Below are 21,055 nucleotides of genomic sequence, written 5' to 3' on the forward strand. Positions count from 1 at the left end.
AAGAGAGGCGCTTGGCACCCAGCCTAGTTCTGCTGTGCAGGTGATAGGGGTTTAGGGAGAAGGAATGTGTGTGTGTGTGTGTGTGTATGTGAAGCGCGTGTAATATCTCACCATCTGTTTTGAGAGTCAGAGGCGTCGGTGGGCTCAGGACCCTGGCGTTGGTCACAGTGTTCTTCACTTGGCACACGTAGCTGCCCACGTCCGAGGGCTGCACCTTGGAGATATACAGATTTCCCGTTTCCTGCGAGATGAATCGCCGGCTGTCCTCTGCCACGAACGAGGGAAGCTCATTGAACACCCAGCTGTAGATGATCTCTGCCGGGGCAGAAAGAGAGCAAACAGATGAGCTGTGAGAACAACGCACATGTCCCTAAGGAAACCCCTGTCTGAATCTGCATTGTAGCAAGCTGACCTTGTCAGAGCGAGGGCTCATAGGAGGGGGAGTCTGAGAGCTGATGTGTAGGTGATAAGGATTAATTCACTGCTCTCTACTACAGAGTTCAGGGCAAGCATGTTATAAAAACGTACTGAGATACAGTTTCATGTCTACATACTGTACCGAACTTCATAGGAATGAAGAACATAACTCCTGTGTCCAGAAAAGGCCCCACACAATAAAGGAGAAAACTATTAATCACATCTCTATTATATGCTATTTTTTTGTTCTAATTCAAGTCCATGTTGAATCAAGTCTAAGATCCTAGTTTTAGGATGATTTGGTATCAACTTATTGTAGAAAAATATGGTCTCATACTTGGAATTTATGGTTTTTGAATTGTGTTACATTATATACATTGTGAACATTATTCATATGACAGAAAGCTGAATTTAAAGCTTATTTACATAAAAGTGAAAGTATGATTTTGTGTAAACAACTAATAACTGAAAAGGGGATCCTTTTTATAGAAATATAAATAACACTTTACAAAAAGTTAATTACATTAACACTAACAAGGTTAAGCACTTTTGAAGCATTTGAAATACTGTCAAGGATTGGCAGTAGCCTGTTGCGTTTGTCTTGTGTTTTGTTGTCCTGAAGCACATGGCCTGTGTTTTGACAGCTCGCCATGTGCTTTCCTGTTAACTCCTCCTCTTGTTAACCCTAATTGTTTCACACTCCTGCACCCCATTTTTGTTAATTACCCTCCTACTTAATCTCCTCGTGTTTTCTGTCCTTTGTCAGTCCGTCGTCTGGTGTGTTAGTTCATTCTAACGCTGAAACTCTGTTGACTAGTTTGACCAGTTTTGTGTTTGTCCAGTCTTAGTCCTGTCCTCAGTCTAGTTATTGTTTTATTGCTTTTTTCTATTTTTGCTAGTTTCTTGTTTTCCCCCTGTCTTCTGCCCCCACCTCTCCAGTTCAACTTTTTGCCCAGCTCAAGACTCTCCTCTCTCCGACGACCTTTGGGTGTCAGTGCCTGTCTCGGTCCTCTAGTGGGCGGATGCTGGACGTGGCTCCAGTGGGAGGCTCATCACCGCCACCTTTTTCTGCCCCACCGGTTGGGCCTGGTTCACCCTTCGAACTGTGTCTGCCAGATGACCCATCCTTCACCTCTACAGCTGGGATTGTGGCTGGAGTGGACTGCCAGTTGTTTCACCCCCTTTTTTGGACTATTAGACAAAGACCTTTATTTGTTCTAATAAATTATTTTTTCTGCAATTGGGTCTGCTCGTCTGTCCTGACAGTACGGACTGACCAATATGGACCCAGCGGAAGAAGACTATGTCCGCACCGCTCTGGCCCACCAGGGGGCTATGATTGGACATCATGCCAATCAGCCTTCAACTACCTCTCAGGAGGTTGATTCCCTCACCTCTCAACTGGCTAATTTAAATGACCGGGTTCAAGATCTTCAGCGGGAGATCCGACTATCATCCCACATTCATTCCAACCCTGAGCCACATGCCAACAATCCACCTCCCTATGACGGGGACCCGAACTCTTGCAAAGCCTTTTTGTCCCAATGCTCCCTGGTGTTTACACTTCAGCCTGGTCGTTATGCCTCCGAACGTACTAAGGTGGCTTACATCATCACTCTTCTCACCGGCAAGGCTCGAGCGTGGGGGACAGCCGTGTGGGATGCTCAGTCACCTATATGCTCCAGCTTTGCAAATTTCAGCACTGAGATGAGAAGGTTGTTTGACCGTTCCGTCAGGGGAGATGAGGCGGCTGCTAAGCTCGTGCGACTCCATCAGAAGAGTCAAACTGTCACCGACTACCTCATCCAGTTCAAGACATTGTCCGCCGAGTGCCAGTGGGATGAGGGTGCCTTGCGTGCCTTGTTTCGAGAGGGGTTGGATCCTCAGATCCAGGATGAGATTGCGGCTCAGGAGACCCCGGCAGATCTGGAGGACCTCATCAGCTTGGCTTTACGCATCGAGGCCCGGATCCAACTTCGCCGAAAGTGTCTTTTTCCACGGCCCGCGTGGGGCTGCACCAAGGACTCCCAGAGCATCGAGGGCTCACCATCCCTGTCGTCCAGTGATCCTGAGCCTATGCAATTAGGTCGTCTCCACCTCACGGCTCAGGAGAAACAACATCGTCTGGCTCGGGGATTGTGTTTGTACTGTGGCCACTCTGGACATCGGGTCGCTACGTGCCCTTTAAAGAGCCAAGGCCCAACAGAATACCAGGGCGTCCTAGTGGGTTCATCTCCTATGCCCTCTTCCTATTCCCGTACCCTCCTTCCAGCAGTAGTCACCTGTCAAGGAACTTCTCACAGCTGTGAGGCTCTGATTGACTCTGGGGCCGAGGCCAACTTCCTCGATGTCCGGACTGCTAAAAATTGGGGTATCCCTGCCATTCCACTCACCTCTCCTGTTCCTGTATGGGGTCTGTCCGGCCAAAAACTTTCCACCATCACGCATTCCACTCCCAGTGTATGTCTTGTCGTGTCGGGCAATCACTGTGAGGACATTGTGCTGCTTCTCCTGGACTCCCCGCAGGCTTGTCTTGTTTTGGGGCATCCATGGTTGAGGCGGCATGGTCCTCACATTGATTGGTCCCATAATTTAATTTTGTCTTGGAACAAGTCTTGTTATGTGTCTTGTTTGGGTGCTGCTTCTCCTGTCTCTGTGTCTCCCTTTCCTCAGGATCAGGAGGTGGATGTCTCTGGCGTTCCGGTGGAGTACCACGATCTGAGTCGGGTGTTCAGCAAGTCCCGAGCTCTATCCCTTCCTCCCCACCGACCCTACGACTGTGCTATCGACCTCCTCCCAGGCACTTCTCCGCCCAGGGGCGGTTATTCTCCCTGTCTGCTCCTGAACGAGAGGCTATGGACACTTATATCCAGGAATCGCTCCGTAATGGACTCATTCGCCACTCCTCATCTCCCGCTGGTGCTGGTTTCTTCTTTGTTAAAAAGAAGGATGGTTCTCTGCGTCCCTGCATTGATTACAGGGGACTCAATGACATCACGGTTAAAAATAGGTACCCCTTACCCTTGATGTCTTCTGCTTTTGAGCTCTTGCAGGGAGCTAAGGTCTTCACCAAGTTAGACCTCCGCAATGCCTACCACTTAGTCAGGATCCGGGAGGGTGATGAGTGGAAGACAGCATTCAACACTCCCTCGGGACACTATGAATATCAGGTCCTTCCGTTCGGTCTCACGAACGCTCCTGCTGTCTTCCAGAACATGGTTAACAGTGTGTTGGGAGACATGATTAACCGTTTTGTCTTTGTGTACCTTGATGATATTCTCATCTTCTCCCCCTCTCTCCAGGTACACACCCACCACGTTCGCCTTGTTCTCCAACGTTTGCTAGAGAATCAGCTCTTTGTCAAAGCGGAGAAGTGCGAGTTCCACGCCAAGTCGGTCTCATTCCTTGGGTTCATTGTTTCGGAAGGGGAGGTTAAACCGGACCCTGTCAAGGTGAAGGCAGTCGCCGAATGGCCGGTACCCGACTCTAGAAAGGCTCTGCAGCGATTCCTGGGATTCGCCAATTTTTATAGGCGGTTTGTCAGGAATTTTGGCCAAGTGGCTGCACCCTTAACTGCGCTCACCTCTACCAAGTCACCTTTCGTATGGAATCCTCGGGCTCAGGAGGCCTTTGATAATCTTAAGTCCCGGTTTATCTCTGCTCCTGTTCTCTCTATTCCAGATCCTAAGAGACAATTCATTGTTGAGGTTGACGCATCAGATGTCGGGGTCGGCGCTGTCTTGTCCCAACGCTCCTCCCAGGATGGGAAAGTACATCCCTGTGCTTTCTTTTCGCACCGTCTGAACCCTGCTGAACGGAATTATGACATCGGCAACAGGGAGCTGCTGGCAGTCAGGCTGGCCTTGGGGGAGTGGCGTCACTGGTTGGAGGGGGCCACTCAGCCTTTTTTGGTCTGGACGGATCACAAGAATTTAGAATATATCCGTTCAGCCAAGCGGCTGAGTTCTCGACAGGCTCGCTGGGCACTTTTTTTCAATCGCTTCAGGTTCACCCTCTCGTACCGGCCCGGATCGAAGAACGTCAAGCCTGACGCCTTGTCTCGCCTTTTTGAGCCCCCGGGAGAAGCGGCTTCTACCGACCCGATCCTCCCTCATGGGGTGGTTGTGGGGGCTCTTACTTGGCAGATTGAGAGACTTGTCAGCGAGGCCGGTCGAGGAGTGGCTGTTCCTGTGGGGTGTCCAGCGGGTCGGTTGTTTGTTCCTGAGTCCCTTCGCTCCGAAGTTCTCCAGTGGGGTCACGACTCCAAGCTAACCTGTCACCCGGGAGTCAGGAGATCGTTGGCAGCCATCCGTCAACGATTTTGGTGGCCATCTATAGGCCAGGATGTCAGGCAGTTTGTGTTGGCTTGCTCAGTCTGCGCCCAGACGAAGACCTCTAACCAGCCTCCGTCAGGTCTGTTATGTCCCCTCCCTATTCCCACCCGTCCTTGGTCTCATATTGCCTTGGACTTTGTTACTGGTCTCCCCCCCTCTAAGGGCAACACCACCATCCTTACGGTGGTGGATCGGTTCTCTAAATCGGTTCATTTCATTGCCCTTCCCAAACTCCCCTCAGCCAAGGAGACCGCGCTACTGGTTATCGACCACGTCTTCCGGCTCCACGGGTTGCCCACGGACGTGGTGTCTGATCGGGGTCCCCAGTTTGTCTCCCGGTTTTGGCAAGAATTCTGTCGACAGATCGGGGCCTCTACGAGTCTGTCTTCAGGTTATCACCCTCAGTCTAATGGTCAATGTGAGCGAGCCAACCAGGATCTTGAAAGAGCACTCCGCTGCCTGGCACTTCGTAATCCTGCCTCCTGGAGTCAGCAGCTTTCCTGGGTAGAGTACGCCCACAATACTCTACCAGTGGCATCCACAGGTATGTCACCCTTTGAATGTTCTGTTGGTTATCAACCCCCCTTGTTTCCCATCCAGGAACCCGACGCTGCGGTGCCGTCTGCTCTAGCCTTTGTCCGGAGGTGTCGTAAGACCTGGAATAAGGCCAGGAGGGTCTTGGCCCAGACCTCTAGACGCACCAAGGCAGCAGCCGACCGTCATCGGACTCCAGCTCCTCGTTACATTTGTGGTCAGAAGGTATGGCTCTCCACCAAGGACCTGCCTCTCAGGGCGACTTCTCGCAAGCTGGCGCCCAGGTTCATTGGTCCATACCAGATCACCAAGGTTCTCAGTCCGGTGGTGGTTAGGCTCAAGTTACCCTCCTCCCTTGGTCGGGTACACCCCGTTTTTCATGTATCCAGGGTTAAGCCTGTCATTCGCTCCCATCTTAACACTAATGCCTCTTCTCCCACCCCACACCCCTCGTCTAGTGGATGGTTCTCCAGTCTACACTGTCCGGAGATTGTTAGACGTTCGTCGTAGGGGAAGAGGTTTTCAATACCTGGTGGACTGGGAGGGTTACGGTCCTGAGGAGAGGTCATGGATTCCGGCTCGGGACGTCCTGGATCCGTCGCTCATCGAGGATTTCCGCCGGCGCAGGGATTATCCTCCTTGATACGCCTGGGGGCGTTCCTGAGAGGGGGGGTACTGTCAAGGATTGGCAGTAGCCTGTTGCGTTTGTCTTGTGTTTTGTTGTCCTGAAGCACATGGCCTGTGTTTTGACAGCTCGCCATGTGCTTTCCTGTTAACTCCTCCCCTCTTGTTAACCCTAATTGTTTCACACTCCTGCACCCCATTTTTGTTAATTACCCTCCCTACTTAATCTCCTCGTGTTTTCTGTCCTTTTGTCAGTCCGTCGTCTGGTGTTAGTTCATTCTAACGCTGAAACTCTGTTGACTAGTTTGACCAGTTTTGTGTTTGTCCAGTCTTAGTCCTGTCCTCAGTCTAGTTATTGTTTTATTGCTTTTTTTCTATTTTTGCTAGTTTCTTGTTTTCCCCCTGTCTTCTGCCCCCACCTCTCCAGTTCAACTTTTTGCCCAGCTCAAGACTCTCCTCTCTCCGACGACCTTTGGGTGTCAGTGCCTGTCTCGGTCCTCTAGTGGGCGGATGCTGGACGTGGCTCCAGTGGGAGGCTCATCACCGGCCACCTTTTTCTGCCCCACCGGTTGGGCCTGGTTCACCCTTCGAACTGTGTCTGCCAGATGACCCATCCTTCACCTCTACAGCTGGGATTGTGGCTGGAGTGGACTGCCAGTTGTTTCACCCCCTTTTTTGGACTATTAGACAAAGACCTTTATTTGTTCTAATAAATTATTTTTTCTGCAATTGGGTCTGCTCGTCTGTCCTGACAAATACTAATTTCAGTATTTACTAGCATAATATTTAATTGTTATTATTTTAACTGGACCTAAGCTAAGTTTTATTTGTATTAACTAACACTAATTTACAAATTAACTAATTGTTAATGCTAGTTAATGTATATTGTATAATGTATATAATGTATATAGTAATGTATATTCCATCACATTTACATCATTTGACCGCAAGGCACCACCCAAAATGTCTCCATAACCAATCACGATATTAAAAATTATAGTTCTGAAGCTGGAAAAAAAGTCAAGCCTTGCAATCATTATGTTTTTGTGATCAATCATTACTGTCACTTCCGAGTACTTGGGCACATTTCTTATTCTGTACAGATACGCAGAGGAATGAAGTATTCTTTATCATGTCACATTGAGCTAGAAACCAAATGACAAAAGACAGGCTGTCAACAGAACAAAATTATGTGTGTTTTTCTGTAACTCTGAAGCAGTCATATTACGCCATATAAATCCAGGAGATATGAGGGAGCGGATTACTAGTCTGATCTCACGCTGTTTGCCTTATGTCGTCTATATCGTAGTCGCATAGACTTTCTCAATGCAGAAAAGAAAAGAAAGAAAGAGAGAGAGAGAGAGAGAGAGTTCCTCGTGGACCAAATGAATTTCCTCAAGACCAATTTATTCACCAAATAATTAAAGTATGAATTTCATAGACCATTGATTTCTTTTGCATAGTAAATACAGGTGGCGCGCTCCCGTTGATTAATCACTGAAGGATTGCCACTCTTTAAAGAGATTCCAGTTCAATTTTTCATACACAAGGGCTAATATCACCTGAGTAAACAATGAATATTTATCTCATAAATAAAATTCAAAAGGACTCTCATGAAAGGCGTCCTCATAAAGCATCAACCAATATAAATCACGATGTTTCTAGCTGACGGCCTCAGCGCCCGAGGCTTCTGATACTGTTTTTTGAGTTCATTTACTAGGTTTGAACAAAGAGTTACGACTGTCAGCGATTGTGTAAAAGGTGAAGTTATAGTCCAAGAAGCACTGAATCGGAATGGAATGCAAATTCATGATGAATGTGATCGGAAAGGTACACTAATGCTTTATTTCTGAAATATGAAGTACAATTCATTTAGCATGTTTATAGGTAACAGGCTAAACTACATTTGCCGTCATTTTCTATTTTAGTAAGATAATGCTTAACTAGTAAGAGCGGTGTTGCACATTATGAGCATCTTTGGCACTTTGTTTTGTTTTTGGTAGCTTAACATATGGCGTCATAAACACGATTTCTGACCACATACTGTTGAAAACTTCTAGAAGAACTTGAAATGGCATTAAACGGATCAAAGATAAAAAAATACAGTCATTTTTATTTTTAGTGTAACGTCAGTGCTCCATGCATTCACCAGGGTCAGGAACCAAAAACGCCTCCACTACACTTTGAGTGGTAAAGCTACAGCGGTCGTATTGAGAGTAATATCCTGTTTACATCTCAGTGATCTCAAATTATTTCAATTACTTTCAGTTTTAAAAGTCATCTACCCATATTAATGTGGATGAAACCTCCTACGAGCAATTCAGGCAAATGAAAGACAAATTAGTCTCAAAGCCTTCCTACGAGTCCTAAAATAAATTCCCTGCGGTTCTTCCCATTCCACGAATATCAAATCCAGACTGTTAATCCTCCAAGCAAACATTTAATAATTCCCACTCATAGCTGAATGATGTTCGTACAGGTATTACAGTTAACGTGTTAATGTAAAAAATAAAAATAAAAAGATAATGCAAAAAAATGTTGCATGCTTATTGGCTGCTATTTTAGTTCTAATTCATATGCTTACTACTTTTCATTTATGTGAAATTTTATTTTATATACTGTACATAAACAGCATAACATTTACTTCGAGGTTCGCATTAAATGTTTGCTTATGTGTCGATGTCATCAGATTCTTAAAGCCTGGTGCCCCTTGCAGCTCTTCAGCCTCATGGGAAATCAGTATTGGCATTTAAAGACAAATCATTCTGTGACCTCGTAGCCAATGAATGATGTTAATTTTCTTCACATCAGCTTTCCGCGCTAGTCAAACAATTGCAGAAAATCAATACACTAAAAACAGACTTGTCTCGTGTAAATAGGTTGCTCGGTTCCTCGGTTCCTCAGTTCCCTAGTTCTAGAACAATGCCTCTGCCTCCTACACACACAATCACTTATCATAGCATATATACAGTAGCAGTATACACACACTGGACTGGATTTATGTTTCAGTAACCCAAAACATTTTAATATAAGGCTTAATGCTTAAATAATGGACATCGATTGTAAAGAAAATGTAAACTAGCTACATATTTTTAATCTAAAAAAACAAGGATCTTCTTTACTCTTCCATTAGAGGACAGCTGAGGAGTGAGATTTGAGACAGGCCACTAAAATGCTCCCTCATGCTGCCTGGGTCTGCGTGAAATAATTGTCTGAGTGCGATTTCTTTTCATTTCTAATGATCCGGTAAATTTGAGCCTTGATGCTGATGCTTGTCTGGAAACACACTGCATCGACCAGTTGGAGACGGATAGGTTGACACACAAGGACCGTAATTTCCCATATGGAACAGGAAGCTCAGTCAGTTCTGATGCAAATCACTCTGGCAAAGTCCTTTGAAAATAATTCTTCGCTATTGTCCTGAAGAAAACCGACAGCACCTTGGTGCTGTATTTGGACAGATGCATCTAGGAGTGTTTATTCACCCGGGAGGGCACAAGAAATATCAGTCAGACTTTGCGTTTTATTGAGTTATAAAATAATGGCATGAATGTCAGATGACACATGCTAAGGAGAGCCGGGCTGAACTAAATGAAACAGAGCTGCCGATGATATCTACCAAACATAAAGATATCAGATGAGGGGAGGGTTTGTGTGTGTGTGTGTGTGTGTGTGTGTGGAGGGGGGGGTTATTCGGGAAAAGATAAGGAAACTAAGCCGAAACTGTGTCAGCACAAGCCGGGATTTATTTTGCTCAGAATGTTTGGTGATTTTAGACCTGCACTAATACCACTGAAGCTCTCTCTCAGTTCTTATCGTGGTGTAAACAGTAATGGGCACGCTCACGCTTGTATGGTGCAATAATGACCTCTGTCTGTTTGGAATCTCACATCTGGACACAGTCCAACGTGGTTTAGAAAGATGCGACAGTCAAGTTGCCAAGTGCTTTTGAAGTAATATCAGATCACTATACTAACGGGAAATAAATAGGACAAGATTTTGCAATGCCATTATTTTTACCTTGAAGTTAATTCTTTGAACTTTGCAGAGAATTTGTAAAGATTGCACTCCCCATATATATATATATATATATATATATATATATATATATATATATATATATATACACAGTACATACACACACAAAGACAAAGACACAGTCATGGCCAAAAATATCGGCACCCTTGGTAAATATGATCAAAGAAGGCTTTGAAAATTAATCTGCATTGTTAATCCTTTAGATCTTTATTGTGAACTTCTATTGAACCCTATAGAAAATGAGTGAGGTGAATTTAAGAGACAAAGCACAAACATGGAGCTAGGAATCTAAAGAGAATGGAGTGATTCTGTATGTAGGAATGGTCACTGAACTCTTGTCGGGTGTTCTCTAACATCATCAGGCATTATAGGAGAAAATTTTGAGCTGTTAAACTGGCAAATAGAGGATTCAAAAAGTAATGAATAAAAGGGTACTTAAAAGGTACTGTTAATTGTGGCCATTGTGTATTAGAGAAAAAACATTAATTTCATAATGACATTTCCCCCCATTTTACATTCTTATTATCCAATACAAGGTTAGACTTTTGCGATATTTAAAGAAAAGATAAAAGTTCAAAATGGTTTAATAATGCAGATTAATTTTCACAGGCATGCATTTAAGCACATGTAACAACCTTTTGGTTATGCAGCAAGTAGCTGTAGACTCGATCTGTTACAAATGTGTAACAGTAGCAGCCAGTTACATCTACATAATAACAAACTGTAAGTACAAATCGTTCCATAACGTAGCATGGTAAGTACATTTTGTTTTATGTAAGTACCATGGCTACAACTAAGTACTTACTAGGTGATTACTCTGTATTATGGACTTCTTAAAATAAAGTGTTACCAACTGGATGACAGCCTCATCGATCTTCCCTATTAACGAGAGGACAACGCCCATCTCTGGACCAATCAGACTCGTTTAATATAAGGACTTGGACAAAAACGGGGGAGCGCATTTTACCTTTCTGGAGAGCTCTCACTTGTTTGTCACGCTGCCCATATTTTCAAGTTTGTTGTATGATTTACTGTTTTCTTGGAGTTACTTCCAATCATTATTTATTTTGTCTCCGCCCAACTCTGACTCTGGCTTTTTGCTTGATTGTGCTGTGATTTGATTCCCACTATTTCCAAGAGTTGATGACTGGGTTTATCTCTTGACTCAAAGTGTTGAGACAAGGTTAGTATGTTACGTGACCTACACAATACAACATGTAGATTTTCGCTTGAATAAAAACGGTAGGAGATATTGTTTGTATTTAAGTTTTGTTAGTGTAGTTAGTAGTAGTTAGTTTGCTTTTACTCTGAAGATTTGATTTTGTTTTATTTTATTTTTTTTGTTTAAGTTAGTGTTGAATGAGTTGAAGTTTATATTGGTTTTTAATATTATATTTCTTTACTTTCAGCTCACGTCTCACACTGTTGAGTTTCTTTTTTTTCAATGTGTACATATTTTGTAAATATTTACTTTCCTATTTAAATAGGATCTGTGAATACATAAAAATCAATCAAATGCTTGTTTTGTTGAACATAATTCCTTACTAAAGTTTTCCAATAAAACATTTTTAGTTTTTGGTTAATTCATTGCTCCACACAACACATAATTTAGTAACAGGCAACTTTCCTAACTCTAAACTCTAAACTTGTTTATTAATTTGTTTCTTGTGTTGACTTCCCTATTGTTCCTTGTGTTGTAACACATTGTACTTATTATTTAACCTACCCATACCAGAAAACCTGTTCTTAACCATAACTATATCCCACCTTAATGGCAGTAAAAGTGTTTTGCGATACAATATGAACACAATAAGTACATTGTACTTATTATTTATCTAAGTACAATGTAGTTAAAGCCACCTAACATAAAGTGTGACCCAATACAGATTTTGAATCATTCTAATGCTCTATACCCTTGAATAACCTTACATATAGGCTAGGTAAAGTGTCACCAGTTTATTGTTACTAATATATAATAGTTTTTTACATTTACCAAACTTACAAAAAAATTTTAAGCTATAAATAAATATTATTAGAATAGATTTGACATTTCTGTCTGTCTACATCAAATTCAGTGTAATTCAGTGCCATTTCTATCTAATTATTTCTGAGTATAGCAATTTCTGAGTGAACACTGTTTCAAAGTTAATGCTTAATGCATGAAAAATAACAGATTTAGTACAAGCTGAAAGTGAGTAATGAGATTTTTTAAAAAGTGAACTATGACTTTAAAACAGTCTTCTTCGTTAAGGGACCAAGCAGACAGGAAGAGAGGAAGCTGGATGAGGTTACTCTGGGTCTCTGGGAGCACTAAATGTTTTAAAATGGCCATCTCACCACAAGCCTTTCATCTGATAGTGCTCGTTCAACTGTCCTGTCTGTATCCTTCTCTTCCCAATCTCTTTGTCTCACTGCATCTCACTGAGTTCATTTAACCTGCAATTACAGGGACTGGTGCAAGACAAGCAGAAACTAAAAACAGCCAGAAAGGTGAGATTAACTAGTTTTAAAAGGACTAATTTAGATCAGCAAGAGTCCAAGCTGGTTTATGAATTTTAATACTGGTTTTGTTACCAGTTTTTTTTTTTTTTTTTCATTTCTACTCTCCAGGCAAAATGCTAAAAATACATTCAAACTACTGATATTTGATGTGTAACATACAGCTATTTGAAGAAGAATGTGAAGCTGAATTTCACTAGTTACTAAATACCCATTACTAATGTACATTTTATATTGATATACATTTTTTCTGGTATATATCTGATGTTGACAGCAATATATATTTGCTATATCTCTATAAAATTAATGTCTGTTGTTTCATTCATTTATTTGTTTGTGCATTCATTCATTCAAATACACACACACACACACACACACACATATATATATATATATATATATATATATATATACATATACATATATATATATATATTAGATTTTTTTATGACAGTACATTAAAAGCTTTAAAATAACAAATAAAATCTACAAAAAGTGTCTGCTGTTTCATTCATTCATTCATTTTTTGACAGCTTAAGATTAAATTAACTTTTAAATTGTGGGTTTAACATTAACATTTATATATATATATATATATATATATATATATATATATATATATATATATATATATATATATATATATATATATATATATATATAAAATTAATGTAATATAAATGTTTGGTAAAATTATAAATGCCTTTAATTATAGCACTTACCTTGCCGTTATTTGTCACAAATTTGGTACCCAGCTTCTTGTTCAAAATTTGCTTATTTATAAGCCTACCAAACCTCCTCATTATGAATCGTTCACAGTTTGAGTTATTAGCTTCTGAATTGCGATTGTCTGTTGCCTATTTCAGTTGATTTGTCTAATTGCTATTTCCAGGCACATATTTAAGCACATGCACCGAAGAAAATCTGACTCAGAGCTGCTATGATTTGTTTTTAGCTGTAGTGCCTGTACTTGCATTTAAATGGGGCATGAAATGGTCCACTTTCATAGTATGGAACCTACAGTAAGTATGAAATACACCAGAGCAAATCTACTACTGGCATAGACGATAAATCTATACGACTTGTAATATCGATGTTATAAGATTCTTGAATATAAGATTGGTTTTTATATGCAGCCAGCATCCAAAACAAAATGCATACTGGTGACCTTTACGCCACTCTTTTCAACAGGGTATATAGAGACAAAGACAGAACGGAGAGAGAGGACCCACCTGGTGAATGAGCAGGGGCGCACATCAACACGACGCCCTGGCCTTCCCTCACCGAAACAGCTCCTCTCGCCCGTCCGCTGAACGCCGCGAGATCTGCAAACACACACATGCGAGCCAGTGACAGAGTGACACACGGTGGCACAGAGGCAGCTGTTAACCTGCAGATTAAGGGTCAGAGATTGCATGAAAATCGGATAAGCGCTCGCGGCTTGGCTAGATTTAGTATCTGTCACCTGAGGTTTGACCTCCGCGTGAGCTTTCACTTTAACCTGCTCCACACCCCAAATCCGACGCTTAAATCTCACTTCCTGTTTCCCTCCGGACACGACGGCCAAGTGGTAATTAAAACAGGTAACCTTGCTCGGAGCCTTCAATCTTGTGAGTACCTTTAAAATACCGACGAGACGCGGAAAATCATTTTAGTTCACAAAAAGCGGAGAATTGTGGACGATCGTTACAGTTTCAAGCCATGTCTGAGGAGAGACGTCGGGGGGTATTTTTAAAATGTAATTTGAGTTGGAACGCAGAGGTGAAGGTTTCCACGTGTAGCGGCGTTCTGGAAGTCACACAGAGCAGGGATGGTTTCATCAGGCCGCGGGAGTCTCGCTACCGAGTCGACAGGTGGAGCTACTACAGTTAATCTGTTGAAACAAATTGCATTTGCATAAATTAGCATAATTAATCCGCAAACTCTAAGCACAACACCGCGCCATTGGCTGACTGCCCCTCGTAGCGAGAAAAAGTGAAGGGGGTGTTGAACTAGAAAGGATCGCAAAGAAATGACACGTTTTGACGTGAAGAACAACTTTAGCATTGTTCATTTGTGAGAACGATCAAGTTTGTTTTAGAAGTTTCTAAAATATAAAACTAAATATGCACATTATTCGGTCTAACTACGTAGCATATAAATCTGGTGAGAAATATTTGCGTTTTATTCATCTGCATCTACCTTCGTGTCGAACGCTCGCTTGAAAAACGACAGATTGAGACGCTGTCGAAATCTTTTCTGAAATCCAGAAAACTGCAAATGACTTTTCTCCCTTTTCTCAGCAGAAACGCTTTCAAATGCAAGAGACAAAGTCTCCATTTAATCTCAAAGCCTTCTCGGAGGAAATATTGAGATATCAAAGATATCTCACTACTGACTTTTTTGTGAAAAATGTTGAAAGGCCTCAAAATCTCAAACGCAGCAATAATAAAGTCTGCCTTTTAGCCGTTAACATACAAAATGAGCATTCAGTGACACGGCCCTATATCGATTCAACTCTTAATTTTTAAATTACATCGTTTTGAAGGTCATTTTAGCTCAGTATGAGCCTGCACTTGGAACTTACACTTCTCTAAGCTCTTGGTAACAAGGTGCAAATGGAAATAAAACGTTAGCAGCATTTACGGAGGTCAGCAAATCAATAAGTGTCCCAGTTAAGCATTGCTGTGCTGACATATCAACAAATATAATGGCGCAACCAGAGTTTGACTGGAATGACACTTAATTATGCTTAGAAGCCACATTCGTGCGAAGAACTAAACAATAACAACTTTTTTTTTTTCTTCTAGGCTCTTGAGAACAAAAGCCAGGGACAAAAAGCTTTTGCTAATTAAAAACAGTTTCCGATCCAGAGGAAGAAAATATCTTGTCAGTTATGTTTGTTTTAAGCAGTAACTTTTATTTTAATATTACACTTTGATATTTGTCATATTTAATATTTTTAAATTTTTAACATTTTTAAAAAAGTATGCTGGGGTGAAAAAAGCGTGTATATATATATATTTTTCGTTTTCTAGGACAAAAATCTAAACATACTTGTGTATCAGATAATGCACTACAGTTAAAATTATAATCAGTCTTTTAGTGTGTTAGTCAATGCATCAAATTAATTTGTGCGCTTCGTTAATGCACAATAAAAGATGATTAAAATACAACATACTTAAAAGTGAAACTTTGAATTCAACATGATTAGAAAGTTCAAAATTATTAAAAAACAAATATTAAAAAAATATTCTCAAGTAGTTTTTAAAATATTTTAAGTCCACTACAAGTGCACACTCAATACAATTAAGTAGTCTACACTCATTTTTCAAGTAGAAGCAAAAGCATTCGTCTCTTTTGTATCGTCACATGTGATAATAAGAAAAGTGGCAAATTCAGCAACTTTCCGTCAAGTATAGCGGTTCATATAATTTTTTGGTTTAATTGTATGCACTACGTGAAAGAGTTCCAGCAGGCTTAGACATGTGGGTAATTAATCTTTTTTTTTTTTTCTTCTTTCCTCATTGTGGGTTGAGACAGAAAATAAGACAGAGCTTATGGGACAGGAGACGAGCTGTTTCATCTGCCCCGGTCGTGGGTGGTGTTGATTAGGCCTTTTCAGTCTGAAGTGAGGCAGTTTTAATTTCACACAGCAGCAGTGACGTCGGGGCCTGGGAGAAACTACGAGCGTGGTTAATTTCTGCATATCAAGCAACACAATCCACACAAACGTGAAACAACATTTGCAATCCACATCCATACTGCGCCTACGCTGCATCTATTCATCAGCTCTGAAAACAAAAGTCACAGAATGAATTCATGAGTAAACGGCAGACAAGGAAGTCCCAAACGCAGCAGGCATCTGGTCCTGAAGGTTTCAAAATATCTAGGCTAACATGACTGGTTTTGATCCAACAATGCAGTGAATCACTTTTACTGAACAATAGCTGATCTTTGCCCCTGTCTATTATAACATCTGACAGTCCGCTATATTCTCTGGTGGATTTGAAAAGCACAACCTTGACATGTGCTCTGACATAATATATAGACATATATATGTGTACATCATGGCAGCATAAAGCTCACAGGTCAACAAGAAACACACCTTGACTTGAAAGAGCGGAAGAAATACATTCCAGAAAGAGAGGAAGCATTTCACGAATACTGCAGTATGACATATGGCACACTGTGATCAAATGGACAAATAAGTAAGTTAACTTAATAATAATTTAAATACCTCAGATAATAAAAAGTAAACAGAAATGATGACATTTTTAAATGCCAAGTGCACTTAAATTAAAAGAGGTTAAACCAAAGGGAACTATGGACATGCAAAATAATACATTACCCACATGTTGTGTTCTGGTCATTTTGACCCATAAATTATTTCATCTTTTGATTTTTCTTGAAAATTCTAGTTTTTATAGGGCTAAAATTGACTGAATTAGGGTATAACATATATATATATATATATATATATATATATATATATATATATATATATATATATATACTGCCAAATATTGGATTTGGTTAAAAATAAAATAAAATAAAATAAAATAAATGCTTTTAATTTTATTCTTTAAAATGAAATATGTGACTGTGCTGGCAAAATGAGTCAGAATGAGCAGATTTTCAAAAATGAGTTGTTTTGATTTTCACATGCTCAGTTAAAAGACCTTCAAAATGATATATGAATTGTGAAATGAATCTGACAAAAAAAAAAAAAAAAAAAAAGACTGAGCTACACATGTTTGAAGTCGACAGAGTTTAGCAAAGTCGGCTCTGAAAAATTCGGCCCAATAGTCTGGTTTAGGGGTGGGTTTAGTTCCAAATCGACCAATCAGGTTTAACATGAATGGCCGAAAGGGGAAGGCACAGTGGCACAAAGGTGAGAATGCCCCCTTCATTTAGGTATTACTTGCCATGGAAACAAATAGAAACATACCTCAGCAACATACCTCTGAACTGTACATATCTGGCAGTATACGGACCCATGGTATTTCCGTGTCAGGTCAGTAATACTCCAAGGTTTGTCTGGAAATCTGAAAAAGTTTACTTGTCCGTATACAGTCCTTTTTTATGCCGTGGATACTTTTCAACTTATTCTACTAACCGTAACGTTAAACATACAGCAAAATACTCTGATATTTTTTTTTGACATATAAAGACATGCAATCCAGGACCTAATGACCTGCCTGACCATCTAGCTTTCTGCCCTAAGAAAACACAACAAAAAAACCCACTGAATTTACTTTGCCCTAGATTCTGAGTTTTTGCTGAGTGATTCATCAGTGCATGTTATTTCACGTCATTTATTCATTTCCAGACTAAAATGTCTGGTCTTAAATCTGAAAACAAAAAAAAATGTAAATGATTTAACAAGGCTGCTAACACATATGCTGGCTCTGTAATTACTGTGAAGCTTTTGCATGCATTTTTATTCATCATCACATGGAAATCGACATCAATAGACATGCATAGACACGCATAATCGCAGACATTCAACACTGCTGCCAGCATCGCTAGGAAGCACAGCGTACTTTGTCGAACGCAGTCTGGATTTCCCTTTCATTGTGATTTTGCCATTCAAGTTGAACAGCTTGTGTTTGGACACAGTCTTGGTCACATAGCATTTTTTGGACATTAACTCATAGTCGGCCATTCTTTTGATTTCCCAAAGCACTTCAGTTTTCTCTCTTCATTTGTGCACAGTCAGATGCTCCTGCATGAATACAGTCATCCTGCAGAAGAAAAGCTTGCCAACCTACTGGTTAACACTCCCCACTACAGAGAAGCTGTTAATCTGTCGCATTTCATGCGCTGCATGGGTTTGAGAGAGCTCTGAAGAGCAAGTGGGCTGTGTGTTAGCGGTGTTTCTGTGTTTTGGAATTAATCTTTTAAAAGAATGAATTCTTTCTGTGCACTTCTGTGCAGAGACCGTTTGTTAAGAGCTTGACTGCTGAGATAAATTTTTCTTGCCTTCTCACCGCAGCACGATGCACTGATAAAGAGTGATCAAGCAAAATATCTAAACTAGCTAAAACTTTTCTCTGTTTTTAGAAAAATTAACTTAGTTATGTGCAAAATAAATATAAGAGTTATGTAACATGAGCATGGCATTACATTCGAATATGTATGTGTGTGAACCTGCCTTATTTGCATAAATAAATATTATATTGGTAGTACTTAGAATAGGGAATACTTATTGACAACTTTTCAGTCCCAATTAGCAGTTTATTAATAGTTTAAGGCAATTGTTAAGTTTAGGTATTGGGTAGGATTAGGGATGTAAAATAATGTAGAATAAGGTATGAGCTTAATTACTACTAATAAATGGTTAATATTCTAATAATATGCGTGCTAATAAGCAAAGTTAAGAGACCCTAAAATAAAATTTTATTTGCAGTTTTTTCTTTTGCTGTAATTTATATTTACCATGAATAATCAGCTGAATGTAAAAGTATGATTTGTATTATTACTATTATTATTGTAATTTGTTCATCTGTGGGGTTAAAATAGACCAAAACAAAAAAGATGAAAAAATACTTAATACTCAAAATGGCTAATAATTAATTGCAAGCAAATAATTACAAAATAATAATAATAATAATAATAATAATAATAATAATAATAAAATTTAGAAGACTGAAACAGTACCACTTTTTTTTTTAATTTCTACAATTTTTATATTTCATATGATGATTTACAAAAGAAAAAAAAAAATAAACCAAGCTATCCATTTGAATTGAACTGATCCAAATTTGATTTAATTAAAAGTACCCCTTATTTAAGTCATTAAAGAGTTCACCCAAAATCTTTCTTTTATTTTTTGTTCTATTAAACACAAAAAAATGAAGAATGTGCGTAACCAAACCCTACTGATCTCTGACAACGTTCAGCCAATTAATCATTTATTAGCTAGATTCTTAGCATCATCATCCACTAAATCCAATATCGGTCAAGTGCCGTTCCAGTCCATTTGCGTTCAGCAAGGACTTCTTACGCCGCTCCACAGCAGCAAAAACATAAAGAGCCGTCAACAGGCACAACACCTGTGTTTAACGCTCAAACCTACAGGGGGCTGCACACAATGAAAGACAATGAGATCAAAGTTTCTTTTTTTCCATGAAAAACGAAAGCATCTGCTGAGAAAAGACACGACACCTCTCTGGGACTGAAGAAAAGGAAGAAATAAAGTTTAAGAGAGCAATTCAATAGTTTATATCTTATTTATGTGAAGCGGGTGGCTGGCAGGCCGGGCCGTTGGAATGCAGCAAGCGTCTGTTGCTTCCTCCCGGCTCCAGGCAGGAAAGAGGGATTGGTATGAGCTGTGAAATGTATGGCCTTGGAAAGGTGATCTCCTCCAACAAACTGTCACGAGAGAGCCAGGATGGAGAGCCTGGGAATCCCATTGTAACAGCACAGATTATTGATTTATTCGGCGCTGTCACTACCACCTTCTTGTTCTCCATATCAGCAAGTTATCCCTGGCCCTCGTCAATTCACTCTAGACATATGAATTATAACTAATCAATGCTCTCCGCTGTAGTCTAAATGGGAAAATAGATTTTCTTTTGTTGTTCCTACATGGTCAAAGGAAAAGATGTGATAAATGACATATCTTTAGACAGCTAGGGTCATGAAACATGAGAGCGTGGCGACATGTAACGAGTTTTCTTTCTCGCTTTATTTCTTTCTTTGCTCGCTAATGTAACAGCGGCATTAAATTATGAGGGCAGCCGGTCCTGCTAAAATTGCCATCGTTTACAGGACTGTCAAAAACTAAGCAACGGATTGACATAATGAGTGTCATAAAAAGAGGCATGTAAAAATAATGGATCCAAGTTAGGATAGAAAAGATAAAAATCTGTTGACTGGGTTTCTTTTTTCTTTTCCTAGCGCTCATCTCGTATTTTCCTGACCCCTCATCTTGGATAGTAAAATGAGACTTTTGTAAGGTAAATCGATATTCATCTGTTCTCAACTATAAGGGAGGATGGGAGATAAGATAAGAATCTGCAAGAACCGATGCTCTCATTTCAATAATTGTGTGTCAGTCAAGACAATACTTGACCTTTTTTAAGGGGTATTTAAACATGCATTGTGATTAATCAAGCTGATGTCTGATTGGATGTTTAAATACAATTTATACATGGACACAGAAAAAAAAAGGTTTTTATTTATTGTCCTAATTTACACCCCCAATCCAATTTACCAATCCACAATGAGAACCAATCAATCATTTTTAATTAATTTTCCCAATATAAATTGTCAAATTTACCAATACACAATGATATCCTTTTGCTGTTGATTTCAAATAAATAAATGAATGCAAGTAAAGTCACAGTTGGAACACACTTCTAAAAACAATAAATACTGCATAACATTCATCTACTTAAGTTCCAAATGGCTTGCAATGTTGTTGGACCTGTTAAGGCACCATAACATCACATCAAATGCACCATAGTGTGTTCCAACTGTGATTTTACACTAGGTTTCAGAGGGCTACTCACATGCACCCAGCTGCTATGCACCCTTAATGCATCAGGGCCTTTAAATTGGAAGCCACTTTGAGCCACTAGTCTCTAGTTCAGAGAATCCAGTTCCAGATGGCCCTGTTTTCT

At 40.3% G+C, this 21,055-nt stretch overlaps 1 protein-coding gene across 3 annotated transcripts in view; it reads right to left on the reverse strand.

Moving 5' to 3' along the window:
• Positions 1-21,055, reverse strand: part of cntn5 (contactin 5) — a 335,900-nt gene that overhangs the window by 71,112 nt on the left and 243,733 nt on the right. For 2 of the 3 annotated variants that reach the window (XM_043216577.1, XM_043216575.1), the window contains exon 7: positions 112-315. In XM_043216577.1, coding sequence (XP_043072512.1) covers positions 112-315 — 204 coding nt within the window. Of the gene's footprint in view, positions 1-111; positions 316-13,678; positions 13,772-21,055 lie in introns of all 3 variants that reach the window. The other variant, XM_043216576.1, reaches the window with a different exon arrangement.

The sequence above is a fragment of the Puntigrus tetrazona genome, chromosome 18 (assembly GCF_018831695.1).
Source record: "Puntigrus tetrazona isolate hp1 chromosome 18, ASM1883169v1, whole genome shotgun sequence".
In the NCBI taxonomy this organism is placed as follows: domain Eukaryota; kingdom Metazoa; phylum Chordata; class Actinopteri; order Cypriniformes; family Cyprinidae; genus Puntigrus; species Puntigrus tetrazona.